This window comes from Tyto alba, unplaced genomic scaffold (genome assembly GCF_018691265.1).
Source record: "Tyto alba isolate M040663 unplaced genomic scaffold, T.alba_DEE_v4.0 Super-Scaffold_26, whole genome shotgun sequence".
NCBI lineage: Eukaryota > Metazoa > Chordata > Aves > Strigiformes > Tytonidae > Tyto > Tyto alba.
This window is the reverse complement of record NW_024881300.1, coordinates 20,473,666-20,489,632: the sequence shown is the minus strand read 5'-3', so window position 1 is coordinate 20,489,632 and position 15,967 is coordinate 20,473,666. Positions and strand designations below refer to the sequence as shown.

The 15,967-nt window shown below is 43.6% G+C and overlaps 1 protein-coding gene across 2 annotated transcripts; it reads right to left on the bottom strand.

The window, feature by feature from the left end:
* Positions 1–271: 271 nt before the first annotated feature.
* On the bottom strand, positions 272–15,257 carry MTHFSD (methenyltetrahydrofolate synthetase domain containing). Of its 2 annotated transcripts, none has more exons than XM_032996584.2 (7): positions 15,046–15,257; positions 13,901–14,014; positions 13,042–13,155; positions 10,842–10,932; positions 9,856–9,968; positions 9,515–9,640; positions 272–1,624 (listed from the first exon to the last, which is right to left on the bottom strand). In XM_032996584.2, the coding sequence occupies exons 1-7, from the start codon at positions 15,205–15,207 to the stop codon at positions 1,109–1,111; spliced, it is 1,236 nt and encodes a 411-aa protein (XP_032852475.2). In that variant the 5' UTR covers positions 15,208–15,257; the 3' UTR covers positions 272–1,108. The 2 variants fall into 2 exon arrangements, with proteins under 2 accessions (XP_032852475.2, XP_032852473.2); XM_032996582.2 differs by lacking the exon at positions 13,901–14,014 and adding an exon at positions 13,741–13,854.
* Between the last annotated feature and the right edge of the window lie 710 nt (positions 15,258–15,967).

The following is a 15,967-nucleotide window of genomic DNA, read 5'->3' as shown; positions in this document are numbered from 1 at the left end:
CACAATGAAAAGTTGCCGGTGCTGCTGTCTAACCCTCCCTCATTGCTGTCTGGTGGTGTGGGTGCAGGACAGCTACGCTGGTGGTGACAAAAGCACAGCAGGAACAGGCTTTGCTACTATCTCCAGTGACTTTTCAAACAACTCCACACCAGACTAGTCACCCACAACTTTTGACCATAGTCTGTCTGCTTTTCATTTCCACTGCAATGACTAATATTAATGTAATTTCACAGAGGCAGTGGAATCACACCGAATAATGAGAGACAAGACAATCAGAAAAAGCATCTATTTTATAATTATCTGCATTCACGTAAAAGGCACCTGAAGTGCTTTGGGGAAAAGCAGAGGAGAAAACTGGTCTTCACTTTCCTCTGCCAGACTGAAACAAGAAATATAAGGTTTACAAAGGGCTGAGTTAACAAAAGCAAGCTGAGAAAGGGGCTACCATCTCCTCCACCTGATGTTAATGGCTATTACTAGAACTCAGTGGCCGAGCCAGCGTTTCCACACCCATTCTTCAAGAGCACAAAAAGGGCAATCACTCCCACCCAGCCATTTTAATGAAAAATAAATTTATGAAAAATTATGAAAAATAAATTTATGAAAACGCCCAACAGGCAAAATCTATTTTTTAGTAAACAGAATTGTAACACTTAAGACAGATTTTCCGCAGCTGGCTTTTAAACTCACAAGTACAAATTTGCAGGTACAACCTTTAGATGACAGAACATAACCACCTCTCTACCTGTGGCTGCACACAGCTACCAAGGGGCAGGGTTTTGATCCAGGCCTAACAAATATCCACACCAAACAGCAAATCAACCTGCAGCCAATGAAAAACAAATACACAGAGCGTGGGTACTTTGTGGATAACTGTTTAGAGAAACAGCCCCTCTGTCATCTGTCCTCACAAACACACTTTGCATGTACAACTGCAGGAACGAGGCAGGCAAGTCAGCTGTGGGATGTATGCCTCATTTGAAAAGTTGGCTTTGCACTTTTGTCGTTTAGCCTGCAGAAATCAGAGGATATACTAATATCCTTGAAAACTCAGGTTGGCTTCCCACAAAACGATGAAAGCGTGCCGATTTTCTTCCTCTATTCATACTCATTTCTGACTATTGATTTCTACTTGCCCTTTGTTTCTCTGATTCTTGGCCAGCTCAACTCGCAAAGTATTACCCCCGAGGCTCAAGCCTTTCAAAGAGGATACAGCACTCTCTGCGGTTGCTTTATCCTTGTAATCGAGAAAAGCCCTGTGCTGTGCTCCTTGCCAATTCAGTTGTAAAGGAGTTGCATGGAATTCCCTTAAAGCACATTTCAGCTCGCTCACTCTTACGCTGGGAGGTATGTTCCCCACATACACAGTAGTAATCATGCCAGATCCCTCTAATCTGGGAATTAAAGAACCACTTTCAACATAATGTTGTCCTATTTGAGCTGAGCCCATAGCAGCCTGTGGTCTTGTTTTTTCAGCCATTGCCTTCTCATTGAACGCTGCTGGTGTGTTGGCATTTGCCAAGTCTGAATGCTCATCTTGGAGGGTGACATCCTTGCCAATCTGCTTCTCTTTGTATCGAAGACTCTTTAAGATGGGGATTTTTCCCAGCATCTCATAGCTGACCTAAAAAGGAGGAAGACAGATACAATTAAGAGATTTTTCGTCTTCCAGAAAAAGATGATGACCATCAGGACCCGTTTATGCCATAAAAAGAGAGGAACCTTATTATATTGCTACCATTCAGAGTGCCAGAGCATTCAAAATGTTACTAATTGCTGGCCTGATTCTGAAGTTGCTCCCTAAATACACACTGCAGGACAAAAATAAACATTAGTTACTCTTTAAGCAAGCAGCACAATGTAGATCCAGCAGGAAAATCAAAACCAAACTCAGAACTATTCGATTTTGACATTTATTTATCAGAGTGCTTTCAGATTCGCATTCTCATTGTTATCCCTTAATATTTGCTTTGACCGAGGGCCTGTGCTCCTGCTCTGGCAGGATCTTGCATGCCTACAATTCATCAGATGATCAGGCACTTCCATTCTGCAGACCTCCTTGCGCTCTTTTGCCCCAAAACAGGATATCCCGTAGGCTGGGTCACACAATGGGGAGGGACGATGGTGTTAAGTTTGCAGCTGGGGAGCGTGCCTTGTAGCGGGGCTCCTCTGAGTGTGGGCCCAGCTGGAGGCACGTTCTCTGGTTGTGGCACATCACCACAGCTTCCCTCTTGTCGTCTGACCTCACACACCACCCGCAGCTACTCACCAGATCCCACATCAGTCTGCTGGGTTGGATCACAGAACGGAAGAGCGCCTGGACACTATACTTCAAAACTGTGAACCCTCTACCCCTTTCCATCCACCCCCGGTTCACAAGCGGCTTTTCTGGAAGGGCTCTTCCTCTCAACAGCTGAACCCTATCCATCTCAGGCCTGAGATGCCCCAGGCTGCACTCAGTGGCTGGCAGGAAACGCAGTGGTTCCCCAGCTCATGTGGTCTAGCTCTTGGCTTGCAGACTGCAGTTGGAAGGAGGAATAATTCGTACTTGGCTGCCGGACAAGCAGAACATCCATCAACACAAGATCCAATTCTTAAATTTAGGGAGCAAAACAGAGCCTAGGGAAGCGATGCCTGAGCTAGCAGAGACGCAAGCTAATAGCCCACACAGTGTGAGCAAGCCACTCCAGCAGGGTTCTGTGCCCAAGTCGATGAGCCACTGCTCAGCAGGCTGTGCTGGACTAGCACCAGCATACCCTGGCTAGCACATGCCTGCACATTTCCCAGCTCAGATCGTGCTCACCTCAGAGCCCCTGGATCCCTGGGTTCTACAGTTACAGTCAGAGCAAATTTGGATCTGGCCGCACCACATAAAGTCTAAAATTTACAGATCTCTAAGGAGAGTAGCCAAACTCTGAAGCGACTTAAGTAAAATCAAAGACAGGGTGGGGGCAACATTAAGTTCAGGTAATTGGGAAGGCCGGTCAATGTAAGTCTCTTCAACGTTCCCAGGGCTCCTCTTCTAAAGAGCAAACAGGCAAGTTTTATTTCACACTAAAAGTAAATAAACCCCGTGATTTACATAAAGCCTGACCTAGATCCATCTTGTTAAAATTATAGTATATTATATCAAATAGCAGAATAGAACTAACCAGTAAGGGCAGAGGCCACCTCCATTCTGCCACACTGCAGACCCAGAGTCAAGGTGTTTGGGATCAGGCCCTTTAAACAAGCAAACTTTACGACTAAGAACAATTTCTGAATAACACTGGCTTGATCTGGCAGCCAGTCCAGAGAGGCAAGGACTTCCTCTGGGGCTCTGGGAGCCTCCGTGCTCTGCAAGGTACATGCCATTTTCAGATTTTGAAGAGTTATTGCTCTGTGGATTCTTGGACTGATTTGTTTTTCTCAGCCAAGAATTCAGACTGCTGGGTTTGACAGCAAACTCCCCTTCCCTGGGCGATACAATATCAAACCAACGGCTGAAGCCATCTTACTTTGTTTTTACTGGCCAACAATTAGGAACATTTGTTGTCCTCTGTCAAATTTCTATGTGAAATGTAAGCTCTATGCTAATTAAACCAAACAGGAAAAACATTTTTCTATTCTCACGCAACTAATCACTCCTGAGCCCAAAGCACAACCTCTTACCAAGCGTATGTACAGTTCCTTTCACCCTGAAATTAAACTTAGTTCCCAGGGCATGGACTGGGTGTTTAGTTAGAAAGATCAGTGCTACCAAGGGCAACCCCTCACCACTTTGCAGATTAAGGGAATCAACGAGATGAGCACTGAGAGGATGATCTCTGGAGCTCTCAGTCTTTCAACGGCAAACCAAGGAGAGGATTTAGATAATCCAGGGACCAGCATATACTCTAAGAGACTTCAACTGGCCAGGCTTCAACATGGCCTCTCCTCTCACTAGAGGGACCAGTAGTTTTTGGCACCTGACTGGAGCTCTTGGAACTACTGTTTCAGGCTCCCTGCAAACTCAGGAAGATGTAGTTACAACAGCATACGTGTCTTCCTAAGGGCTATGAACAGTTGTTTCCTACAAAAGCTGAAGCTCTGATCAAGCACCATCACAAAGTGAACGTACCACTATCTTAAATTCAGCCCTGTGCAGATATAATAGTAAGTAGCCTTTACAGTACCAAAGCAGTAGATTTGGCACTTGTACTTTTTTTTAATAGAAAACATTCTGTAAAAAACCCTACATTAGACAAGTTCTGACACTGCCAACTGACATCCTTCTGCCACAGAAGAGAGGCAGAGGGTTTACCTTAAGGGCTGTTTTCCCTGGTGTCTAGGAGGATCTTCCAGCTGGGCCAAACCTTCCAAGATCTTCCTTATTTTTCACCACTTTTATGTCAAGGAAAGGCAGAAAGTCAGTTTGGGATTTCTGTTTCAATTGAACGAACCCAATTCACTACCTTTTTTGGGGTGCAGAGGGTGAGAGCCAAAAGGGCAAAGGGGGCAGCGGGTGGCAGAGGAGAGGAAAAAGCTTGCTCTGCTCTGTTGCAAAACAGCAAACAAAAGAACTCTGTGGTAGTACAATGTGTTGCTAATTACGATCATGCAAAAAGTTTCTTTTGTCTTGTGAGCTGTGGAGGATTGCAATGATTTATTTCCATGTGGAGAGAGGCCAAAGATATTCCTCCTCTCTTTCAAACAAGCTGCACGTTTCTTGGTCCTGTGCCTGCTGGTCCCTCCATCCCCAGCCTTGCCTACTGCTTTAGGCTAACCCAGGATGGAAGGGACTTGGGTTCTAACCCAAGTCTGGTTGATCTAGTCATGCAGACCTGGGCAAATCCAGTGATGGAAGCTTCTTCCCTTGCTCCCCCATCCCTATAAAGTTGAGGCCAAACCATTTATTGATGTTTGTAAACTTTGTATTGAGTGTTAGGATTTAGCTAAATGATTGGCTTTGGCAGTGAAGCCAGCTGAAGAAGTTTCCTATTATCCCTTGACCACCAATTCCCAGGCCAGTTCCATACTTCAGCCCTCTGGGGTTGGCCAACAGAAGTGCTTGTGGGACTGCGCTGTAAACTCAGTAACTGAAGTGATTCAGGTTAAAAATAACTCCACCAAAGGCAATTAATCATTTAACAATCCTGCCTACTCCTTGCCATAGCTGGGAGAGCCTTGGGGAAAGAGGACAGCAGGATAGATGAATTCTTCTGGCACGCAATTACTGGGCTATGGGAAAGGAGCTGAGAAGGGAAATGTGGCCCCTTTCTGACAGAAACCTGAAGAAAACAGAGTCTTGGATGCTGGGTGCCAATACAAATCTCCCAGCACTTAACCCTGAGCATCCACTCTTATGACACCTGGTTTGGTCCCAAAACAACGTAGTGGCAGATGGACTTCTGCAACGTCTCTGCTGGAACATCGGGGCTCTCTTCAACCGCTGTTATTCCAGAACGGTGAATGTAGCCACTTTCAATATTTTGCTGGGGAAAATGAAAGATGTGTTTATCCTCTGACAGAATGAGTAATGCTGACCCCTGATACATTGCAGGCCAAGCCAAACACCACTTTGATTTCCCTGGCAGCAGAGGCGGTGCAGTTCTGATGTACGGCAGATGAGGGAAGGACAGCTATAGATTGGAGAGCAGGCGAGGTCTGCTAGTTAATTCTGCTCCACATAGCTGCCCCTCTGCACACACCAAGTGCTGTGGCTCAGGGTGGAGACAGATGCTGCTGCCATGCCCTGGAAGGCTGTAAACACAACCAAACAGTCTTTAGTACAGCAAGTTCACCAGCTCTTCCAAGTATTGAGGTTGGTAGGCAGAAGGTGTTTGAAAGATTCATCTTTGCCCACCCCGAGGGGACTCTGACCCAAGACTGTTCATAAAGGCCTCCAGGACAGAGCTCACATCTCATGTTGTCTCCTTAATCAATTGCTTGTTTCAAGGAGCTCACAAGGGTTTAAAAGTACAAAGCCAAGACAGCTAGCACAGGCCAGCACAGTTGAACATTTTATCATTCATTTGCACAAAATGTCCAAATATGTGCACGCAATCTGAGGGCATATTTCTGGGAGCTGGCAGCCCATGAAGTCTGCTAGCGTCCCTCAGGAGAAACTTATGCAACCCACATTTGGAATCCATCAGCAAAAGCTGATTCCATGGACTCAGCAGCAAGGGTCACATTTGCAAAGGTGTTGAGATGTTTAACCATGCATGGAAGCATGCCCTGCTCACGCTATCCCTCCAAAAAAACAAAACAAAACCTTGGCTAAAGTAATGGCAATTTTCTTCTGATGGCAATGCTGTGGTCCCTGCTAAAGGTTTTGCCAGTTTGAATGTGTGAATTTTCTAAGCTCTAAACCAACCTGATTTTACTTTCCAAATATTCTATCGCAGACATGAATCAAAAGCTGTTTGTTGTCTGATAGTTTCCATCTCTGCCACTGTACACAAAACTCTTTCAACATTAGACTCAGGGATTCCCCCCCAGTTCATTTCATTTCAGGAAAAATCTTTTCCTACTTCTATAAAATTTTCAGTAAAAGAATGATTTAAAAACCAGAAGGAAATGCTTGCTAGAATATCATGATTTTTCCACCAACTACTCTAATTTCCCTCTTCATGACCCCAAATATTTTAATTGGTCTGTACAGTTTCAATTTAAAATAAGCACAGTGCAAATAACTTCATAATTGTGACAAATATAATAGACAGTGTCACAGATAAAGATCACAGCTACCCATACAAAATACTAAACGAGAAAGTAAGTCGTTTCATGAATTTAGAGTTCCCAGAAACAATGGGTTAGATTTTCAAGACAGATGAAGCCAAGTAATTCTCCACTGGCATCCAAATAAAGTTTTCCAGAGTGCTCAGCTCTTAGCAGCTCTTGCTGTCCTCCAAGAACACATACTGATTTCTCAAAACCCTGAACTCAGATGCAGAAAACTTACCCATATATACACTCCAGTACTGCCTTTGTATTTAGAAGTGTTTCTAGAGTGCCTTGAATTGATACTGATAATGTTTCTTTGGTATTAATAATACTGTGGCTCTTTTACTTCCTTGGAAAATCGGCATTTCTGTGACAAAAATCACAGCAACTAATTCACATATTCCTGTTCGGAAAAACATACTACCTTGAGAGCAAGAAATAGCTCAGCTGGAAATTCTGCACTGAGAAGACTGAAAGGAGGCAACTGAGGGCAAGTCATGCCAATTACTCTAAGGAGTGAATCATTTACTCACAGAGGAACACCTATTTACCCTGTCCCCATAACTGACACACTCCTTCCTCTTCCTTCCTACATAGCACAGAACAAAACCATTCCAGGAAAATTCAGTACCTCCTTGGGCTGAAAGCAGTGTATGTATTAAAGGCTATTAACAGCTTCAGGAAAGCACATCCTTTACAATAGTGCTTAGCTGTAATCCCATGTTTGCAAGCACCTTTAGTTTAAGCTCTTAAACCATTGTCTCGTCTTGATCCAGCCATGTTCCTGAAGGATGAATGTTTTTGCAATGTATTTTACACATCACACATCTTAACAATAAAGTTAAGCTCTTTGTGTTGACAAAGCACCATATTTAGAAGTGGGCTATTTACTTACTCACTACCTCTTGGTTCATTTAGTTTTGCTCCGAGGAGCAGGAATGCACCAGTAAAGCCAGGATTTCAAGGAGAAAAGGATGTAGAGAAAAGGGTGAGAAAAGGATGCAGAAGCAGCCAGGAAAAGTCAAAGGACAAACACTTAAATAACCCGTATCAAATCCTGCATTTTTAACACCCTGTTGATTAACTTGACCTCCCACATCCAAGACCCTGTGCAAGAATTGATCACAGTTACCATCACAACCACAAACAAAACTTATACATTCAGCTCCCTGTGAAAGAATAAGGTTAATTTCTTTCTTCTTCAGATAGACACGACACTTTGGTTTTGTCCCACAACAACAGAAATGTAATGATGACCCCTGCTCTGGTTAGTATCCTCCAATATTTTTATCTAATCAATGTATACTCTGAAGAACAGCCAAAAGAACTTTTAGGTGTTGAATCAACATTCAAATACTCATTTTTTGATGAACTGATTTTTTTTTTTCCCCCCTCTGAAAAGCAAAGAAACGCAAAGGTAACATCGAATTTGATGCACCACTTAGGACTGACTGACTTTTCATGAGTGTCAGAAGTTTCACAAGAAATTCAACAGCCCCTGCAAGAGACTGTGTTCCCCAGACCTTTGAAAAATGTCACTGCTAAAGGGAATTAGACAGAAAAAGAAAGAAAAAAGCGTTAGCAAGGCCACTTACTAAGACTGAAGTCTGACGCTAGGACAGACTGTGATCAAAAGTATGTTGGCAAGACGGATGGAGCACAAGGGGTCGGCCTTCAAAACAATTACATTCAATAATATCCTAAAAAAATTATGATTCAAAAATAATTCAATGGAAAAAATGCACTAGTACAGACAGAGCTTTTATTTATTTATTTATAACCTCAAATCCTCAACCACAGGCAGGGTAAAATACTCTCCCAGCACAGGAATAAAAATAGTACTGGCTAGAACTGTTTGTTGTAGATACATTACCTTAACAAATTTAACTCTTTTTGCTGGTTGGCAAGTGCTTAACAAACAACATTTCCCTAGAAGTATTCACTAATAATTCCTCAGCGGTTTCTGCAAGACATGGGTGTACTATTCCTCACTTCAGTGTTCCTACTGTTCCTCAATCATGCAAGATCACGTCTGCCCCATAACTGGATGATTTTAGGAATGGAAGTCTAATGACAAAGTTTTCCCAGCATGAACTTCCAGTAAAACAATTGACTAAAAGTTTTTCTGAAACCATTTGTGAAGTTACTAAAGTTTCTGACAGTCTTGGGTGGGGGGAGGTATGGGGTGGTAAGCCAAACCCATAAAACAGTATTTATCAGTAAGTAATGATTCATGATTTAAAGCAGTATAAAGTCACCATTCCTCCACCCGAAAAGAAGTCCCAGCCACAAATTCATTTATCTTTTGGAAGTTAATTCCATGCATCCACTATGTCAACAGCAACGTACCAGCCCCTAGGTCACGCTCTCCTTTCACTACCAGAGCAGCACATATTCCGCCCACCCCACATGGTCTGGTTCACAAAGCTCTCCCTATGGAGCTGTCTCCAGAAAACGAACAGAGCCAGTTTCAGTGAGCACTGAGGAATAACACACATAAGGTGGAGAAGCCCCCAAGCTTATAGACTATTATACCGCAAACGACTACAAGAAACGATGTCTATCTTAAAAATCTGCAAACGATGTTTCCAGTGACTCTTAGCCTATAATCCATTTGGTACAGCAGCCTCAGCTTCAGTAACAGATTTCTCTTCCTCACCATTACCACTTAAATGCTGAACGCAGATGCTGTTTTGTTCCATCTGACAAACACATTTCCTCCTTTTCCAAGTATTTCTAATACAACAAATGTGTTTATATGTAAAACTGGGGGACTTATCAACAGAATGCCAGGATCAGTAAGCCACTGTTAGCAGAAGTAACTTGCCTTATGCCATATTATTCCCTGAGGTTTTGGGCGTTTGCAATTAGTCTTGATAGTTCTTGTTGGAGTGAGTATATAATCCACAGTTAAATCATGATCACCAAGAAGCTCTTCTGCTATGTCAACCACCTAACAAGGAACAGGAGATTTGGTAAGTAGTTAAAAACAAATTCACTAAAATTTTGCACCACTCCTGACATCTCACAGCACATGAAAATCTGACAATGGCAGTGAAAACAAAGTAAAGATACCACACCAACATCATTCCAAGTCTCTTCTTCAAATGTACCATTCGGTATCACACAGTTCTGACTCGTCACTCGAGAGTGGATATTTTAACTTACCTGACAGTCATGCACAATAGTAATTACAGGTGTATCCTCCTGCACTGCACCCATTGACACCATCATTGCATATTCCATGTCTGCATAACCTTCTCCTTTTCCAATTCTCCAGCCTAAAATACATAAACAGTGATAGTAAACACCAGAAGAGCAGAATGAAAAGGTTGGCAACCATCAAAACCATGCAATTAAACTAAGCAGTCTGCAACAGATAAACCAAGCCCAGAGTTGTGACTCAGGAAAAATTCAGATCAACGTCTCTCATACAACACAACTGCCCTTGTAATCAGCGCTGAAATTAAAGGAAAACATTAGTTTCAATGAACTCCTAAAGGATCCCAGAAGCCTCCCATTCAGAATAAACGAAATTTAGTCCAATTCAGTTAACACAGAAGCCTATTTACCCACTGTAATTAGAATCTTCCATTCATGTCAAACATAGGTTCACTTCATGTGGGTAAAGAAGAGTCTGGGTCACATACAAAAAGCATGTTATTTTTAGGCAATGGATAAAGTCAGTGGAAAATTTTTCACCACCAGCAGGTCTTCAAAATACCAGAAAATGCAAAATCTGATCCCCAAATAGGTACTGAATCAGCAGCTGGAACACATGTCCTTTCACACACCCTGTGAGAGCAGAGCAGATCCTCTGAAGAGGGAGACCTCTTTGATTCTTTAAAAAAAATAAAATAAAATTGCTTGTCTGAATAGCTCTACTGAAGGCCATAACACTGGCCCACATGCTCTAAACCGCACTGCTGTCTGCCCACTAAGTCCTGGGGGCATTGTTGTCAAGCAGGCATTGTTTCTTCCTGGTTGGACCGGGATCAGTGACTTGTCACACAGAAGAGACAGAACTCAAGATTATAATTCAATTCCAAAGATACGGTTGGGTCTGCCAAAAGGAACACATAGTGTAGCCTACTGACACTGTGAATCGTGATGTGGGACCCTCCTCCTGAGAAGCTTACAAGGCTTTATCTTACCTTTTTCAGAGACGGCCACTGATCCTACAACAACCAAGTCCACTCGTGCTTTCCCATCAAGACCCACAGGCACACTGTATTCTTTTATACCCTGCAAGAAAAAGCATAATTTTAGGTTCACAGAGTGCACAGTCTTCCAACCAGTGAGGCAGAAATCCAGAATATTTTGATAAAACCAAGCAACTCCCCACATTTTAAAGTGTTTCTTCCATGTATAGCCAAGCTGTACATGTCTGGAAAGTTATCCTCTGGGGAATCCTAGAATAGATTCCCTACTACAGCGACAAGAATTTTGGCACACTTCAAGGAGAGCTGAGGGTGGTGGGCACATTTTTAAGCAAGGTTACTTATTTAGGATCAAAACCTCATATTTTGAAACCCCTCACTGGACATCTATTTCTAAAAATGAGGGCAAATTACACTTCCTACCCTACTACTACTACTTCTAACTTAAAGTCATAACATGTAAATGCATGCCCATGAGGAATACCAGAGCACTACAAATTCTTAAACTAATTCTTATGTACAAATCACAAAGTTAATTTAGACACAGATAGATACAGCACAAAGATGATAAGCTGCTTGCCTGAAGTCACACAAAATGCTTTACTGAACAACAACCAGGTACACAAGCTGGATCACTCTCCATTTCACACTGCATCCACTGCACTGCCAGTTTCTCCACACCTGTATCTTTAAGACCACCTTACAAAGCTGCCCCAAGATTACATTCCTCAACACTTTGTTGTGTGATCATTGTTCAGGATGTGCTACTGCCAAGCTCAGCTGTTTTACCAAAACGTTCTAAGATGCTCATGATCAGAAAAACGCCATTCCTGACAAATGGAAAGAAATACCTTACATAGTCCTGTCATCCTTTTTTTTTTCCTTCCCCTCTCTCCCTGATCTTCCCCACCCACCCCTCTTCAAGCTCCTCTCTAAAAAACACATCCAAATAAAATTCTGACCAGAGCTGTAGAAATTAAAAAATGGTGTTTACTTGGGGTTTCAAATAGCAGAGGTTTAGAACTTTTTTAAAAGATATCGTGCGATCCACTCACTCTTAATATATGTGTACAGCATAATGTAAATCCTCCTTACACTAATGAAACTTTGTGCTAAGTTAATCCTCTCAATAAAAAGGCAAGCATTTTCTGTGTAGAGCACAAAACCAAAAACGTCAGTAATTTGTGGCACTATCAGTAATAGTGCTCATTACCCACTTCACAGCAGTGTGGTAAGAATTGTTTGCACAGCGCTTTGTAAATATAAACTGCTAATAGCATGTATTCATTAGTACCCCTGGTTGGGAGAAAAACCAGACACATGGTGGTAAGACCACCGATCAGATATGAGGCCTGAAGCAGGTCAAGAGAAAGGTCTCTTTCAAAAGTGCTCTTCAACCTTGAAAAGCTTAATTAGTTAATGACTTTCATAGAACTTCAAACAAAGAAAGTTGCTACTAATTACCATCCATTTACAACCCTCACTTGTATACAGGATTACCATAGAACTTTATTGCCTTTAGCAGGAGATAAACAATGAAATAAAACCTATATAGCTGGCCTATTTATTTTGTAAAAGTTACATTTTCCTACCAAATAAAGATACATATAAACTAACACAGGTTTCTCTGCCAAATGACTTCAGCTGCACAGTATGATACATCAACAGCAGAGGGCAGCAACATACCACACTTCGAAAGAAAACTGTTAACACACTTTTGCATCTCAATTGGTGCAAATGCCAGAATTGTTTCTTTAGACTTAGGATTCCAAAAGAACTGACCTTTCCTGTTTAGTAACATTTAGTATTTTATCGACCAGATTAGGCAAAAACCATAAACACTAAAATATTCCTTATAGGGTTCACTAGTTCAAAACTGCAGAAGAATATAGGAATACTACTTATTAGAAACCTAAAGATGTAAGTCACTTACAAAAGTTGCTCATAACGTTCCAAAAAGCATTCACAAAATATAGATACAATCCTCTTAATAAAATAAAGGAAAAATAATAAATGTACTCATTATTTAAGCACCACCAAAAAAAAAAATTAATGGTGGATGTGTACACAAACCCAGGAATAAAATACTAGCAGAACAGTATTTCAGGTAGCATCTGGTTTTCCAACTTCTAGTTGGACTATCATAACACAATATTCTTCTGCAAGTTTTTCCTCTCCCATTTTTCTTTCCTACTTGAGACGTAGCACATATTCGCAGGATCTCCTTAGTTGCGCCTGAAGGTGGAACAATCCTATTGAACAGCCCAGTTCTCAGACGTGGTGTGGGAACCAACAAAGTCTTCCTTGCCTGTGCAACAAAGAGGTTATCACATTAAAATGAGGTAGGCTCATTTTACACCGAAGAAGTATTTTTACTGTCCCATAGGCCTCCATGTGGTCAATCATCTTATTTGCTACAGCACAGTTAGCACTCTTGATTGTGTAGTGCTTGTAGATGAAGCCCCTCCAGTACAACAAAATTCCAGACAAGATTTTATTTAAAAAATAGAAGTCAAGACATACCTATTGATCTGAAGTGCATGTCTACAAATCAGCTACACTTATAAGCCAGCGAACATGCATAGATCTGAGGCAAGTCTGTCACACACTCATCTTGTGATAAACACAAGTCAATCTGAGGCAAGACTTCCTTCCATGTTCCAGGCCATAAGAATGCAATGATGGTGAAACAGCTATGGCTGGGCAGAAACATACTGATCTCCCCAAACCCTACCTGCACTGTTGCCATTTGCCAAAAAGGCAAAGACGCCCTTACACGAGCAAGCTCGTGAGGCTTAGGACCAATAAAGCTCCCACTGAAAAAACAGCAGGCATTGACCAAGCATTGCTCTGCTGTCTCATTCTCCTCCTCAGGGGTACAAAGGCATGTTACCTGCAGCGCAGCTAGCCGAACACCTTCTAGAGGCTTGTCAGGATCCACTTTAATCTCACGTGCTCTGTTGAACACATCCAGCTCTTTAATAGAGCAGCAAGCCTGGTGAGACCCCTGTGTGAAGAAAGGAATTGAGAGAGAAGAGAATACATTCACTTACTTCCAGCGTTAGAAAGCGAGCGTTCTTCTGGGGAGCATCAGGATTTATTTTTACAGTACTGGCAGCTTTGAACTCCTGTAAACCCAGAAGCCTTGTCGCAGCATGGGAGGCACCCTGTTTTCATAAGATATCAGTGCATCACCAAGGAGTTCACAGCAGAGAAGGGAAATTTCCACTCTTTCATCCTATAGAGAGGCTTACTTCCCCCCATTTTAAATGTGAGAGACATACTGCTAATGTTGTGATGTTCTCTATGGCAAACTTGCACATACTAATGTGTATTAGCTTGATTAATATCTTGCAGGCCTCAGAAAAAGAGGGGATCCAAATACACTCCCTTTGCCTGACTTCAAACTCATTTGTACCTTATTGAAAGCTGGAGACCACTTTCCCTTTCTATCAATTAATACAGATTCCTTTAAACACAAGCCATAGTCATATGTTCTTTCAGGTGAAGAGTTTCTGGACAAGATCTCTCTTTACAGAGACTACATTGAAGTCAGAAGATTCACGTCACTGGGTGAGGTGCTGAAGCTCAGCAGAACACATACTCCCCCCCTGTAATTTCAGCTGTGCTATCCCATTTCTTAAGGGTATGATAAAGCCTCAGGCTTCCTCCACCTGCTTCCATACCTATTTTACCTCAGGGCCAAACTAAAGCAGGCCAGTCCCTTGAACAAAAGCAGAGCCAATCTCCTGATGCTGCTCATGGGCTAAAACACCCAACACACATCCCCACAATGCTGTTTTGGTCATTTCTTCAACATACAGCAGATACGCGGCTGCACATCTTGCATTAAGACAGGCAGGCGGTAGAGCAGCAGCCTGAGTAACTGAACACTTAGAAGTCTTCTTATTTATTCCTCCCACCCATCAAAATAAGGACACGATGAAGCCAGAGCTGGAGGACCGGTTCTCCCAACGCAGTCCAGCAGCTTTTACACCAATAACCTGGCCACCAGTCACGTTCTAGCACCAGACTGCGTGTTCCTAGGCTAAATCCTACAAGATGGGTGACCCCCAGCTTTCCACCCCAACGGACCCACCGAAGGCCCCCGGGGAGTGAAATGCCTCAGTTTCCCCACCCATAAATCTGTTTATTGCCGAGGGCTGGGGGGAGCGCTGTAAAGCCCGGCTCGCCGTACCTGGAAGTTGGGGATGCGGCGGTGCACCGGCCGCGGGAAGGCGGCCAGGCCGCTGGCCTCCAGGTAGTCCCACACCTTCTCCCGGACGTCCCCCTTGGAGGCACCTGCAGGAGGACAGAGCGGAGGGCAGGGGCGGGCGCCGGGCCGGGCCGAGCCCGCCATCGCCGCCCTCCCTCAGGGCCCCCGCGCCATTACGCACGCCCCGCTCCATGGCGGCGCCGCCGCTTTAGCCCCGCCTCTCTACGGCGGCGCGGAGCGGGCGAAAAGCCTCGTTAGGCGAAGCGGGGACGGTGGGGGATCAGCGGCGGCTTTTCTCCCGCTTCGGGAGCCCCCCCCGGGGAGGGGGAAGCCTGCGCTCCTTTCTCAGCCGTGAGGGAACCTGGGCTTAATCCTCAGGGCAAGCCCTTGAGGAGAGGGGGGTGAGGTGTGTGCTGCGGGGAGACATGGCCTCCTGCAAGATGGGCGCCGGTGAGGGCCGTGGCTGCCTTCTCCGGGGCTCCGGGCAGTTTCCAGGCTGCGAAATGGGGCCCTGCGGCTGGGGGGCAGCTGCCTGCCAGGGCTCGGGGCGAGCCGTCTGAGGGGCACCAAAAGCTGCAACAGCATCGCTGTTCCCGCTGGAGTTCAACAGAGAGCAGGACTTGTCATATCATTAAGGCGAGAGTTACCCCCCCGCCACCCTCCACGTTGTAAAAATACCATGGTCTTCAGATCCCATGTTACAGCTGAGGGAAAAAAACACCCTACTTTTATTAAAAAAAAAAAAAAAACCTCCCCAACCAATTATTTTTCAATTTAAAATTGACTGGTCGTGTATAAAACAATACCCAGCCTTTGCGCGAGCTCCCAAGTGTGCCAGCTTTCAGAAAGTACACTTCTTGTTTGAATACGGTAGTAAACGGTTTGTTTGCATGATTTATTATTT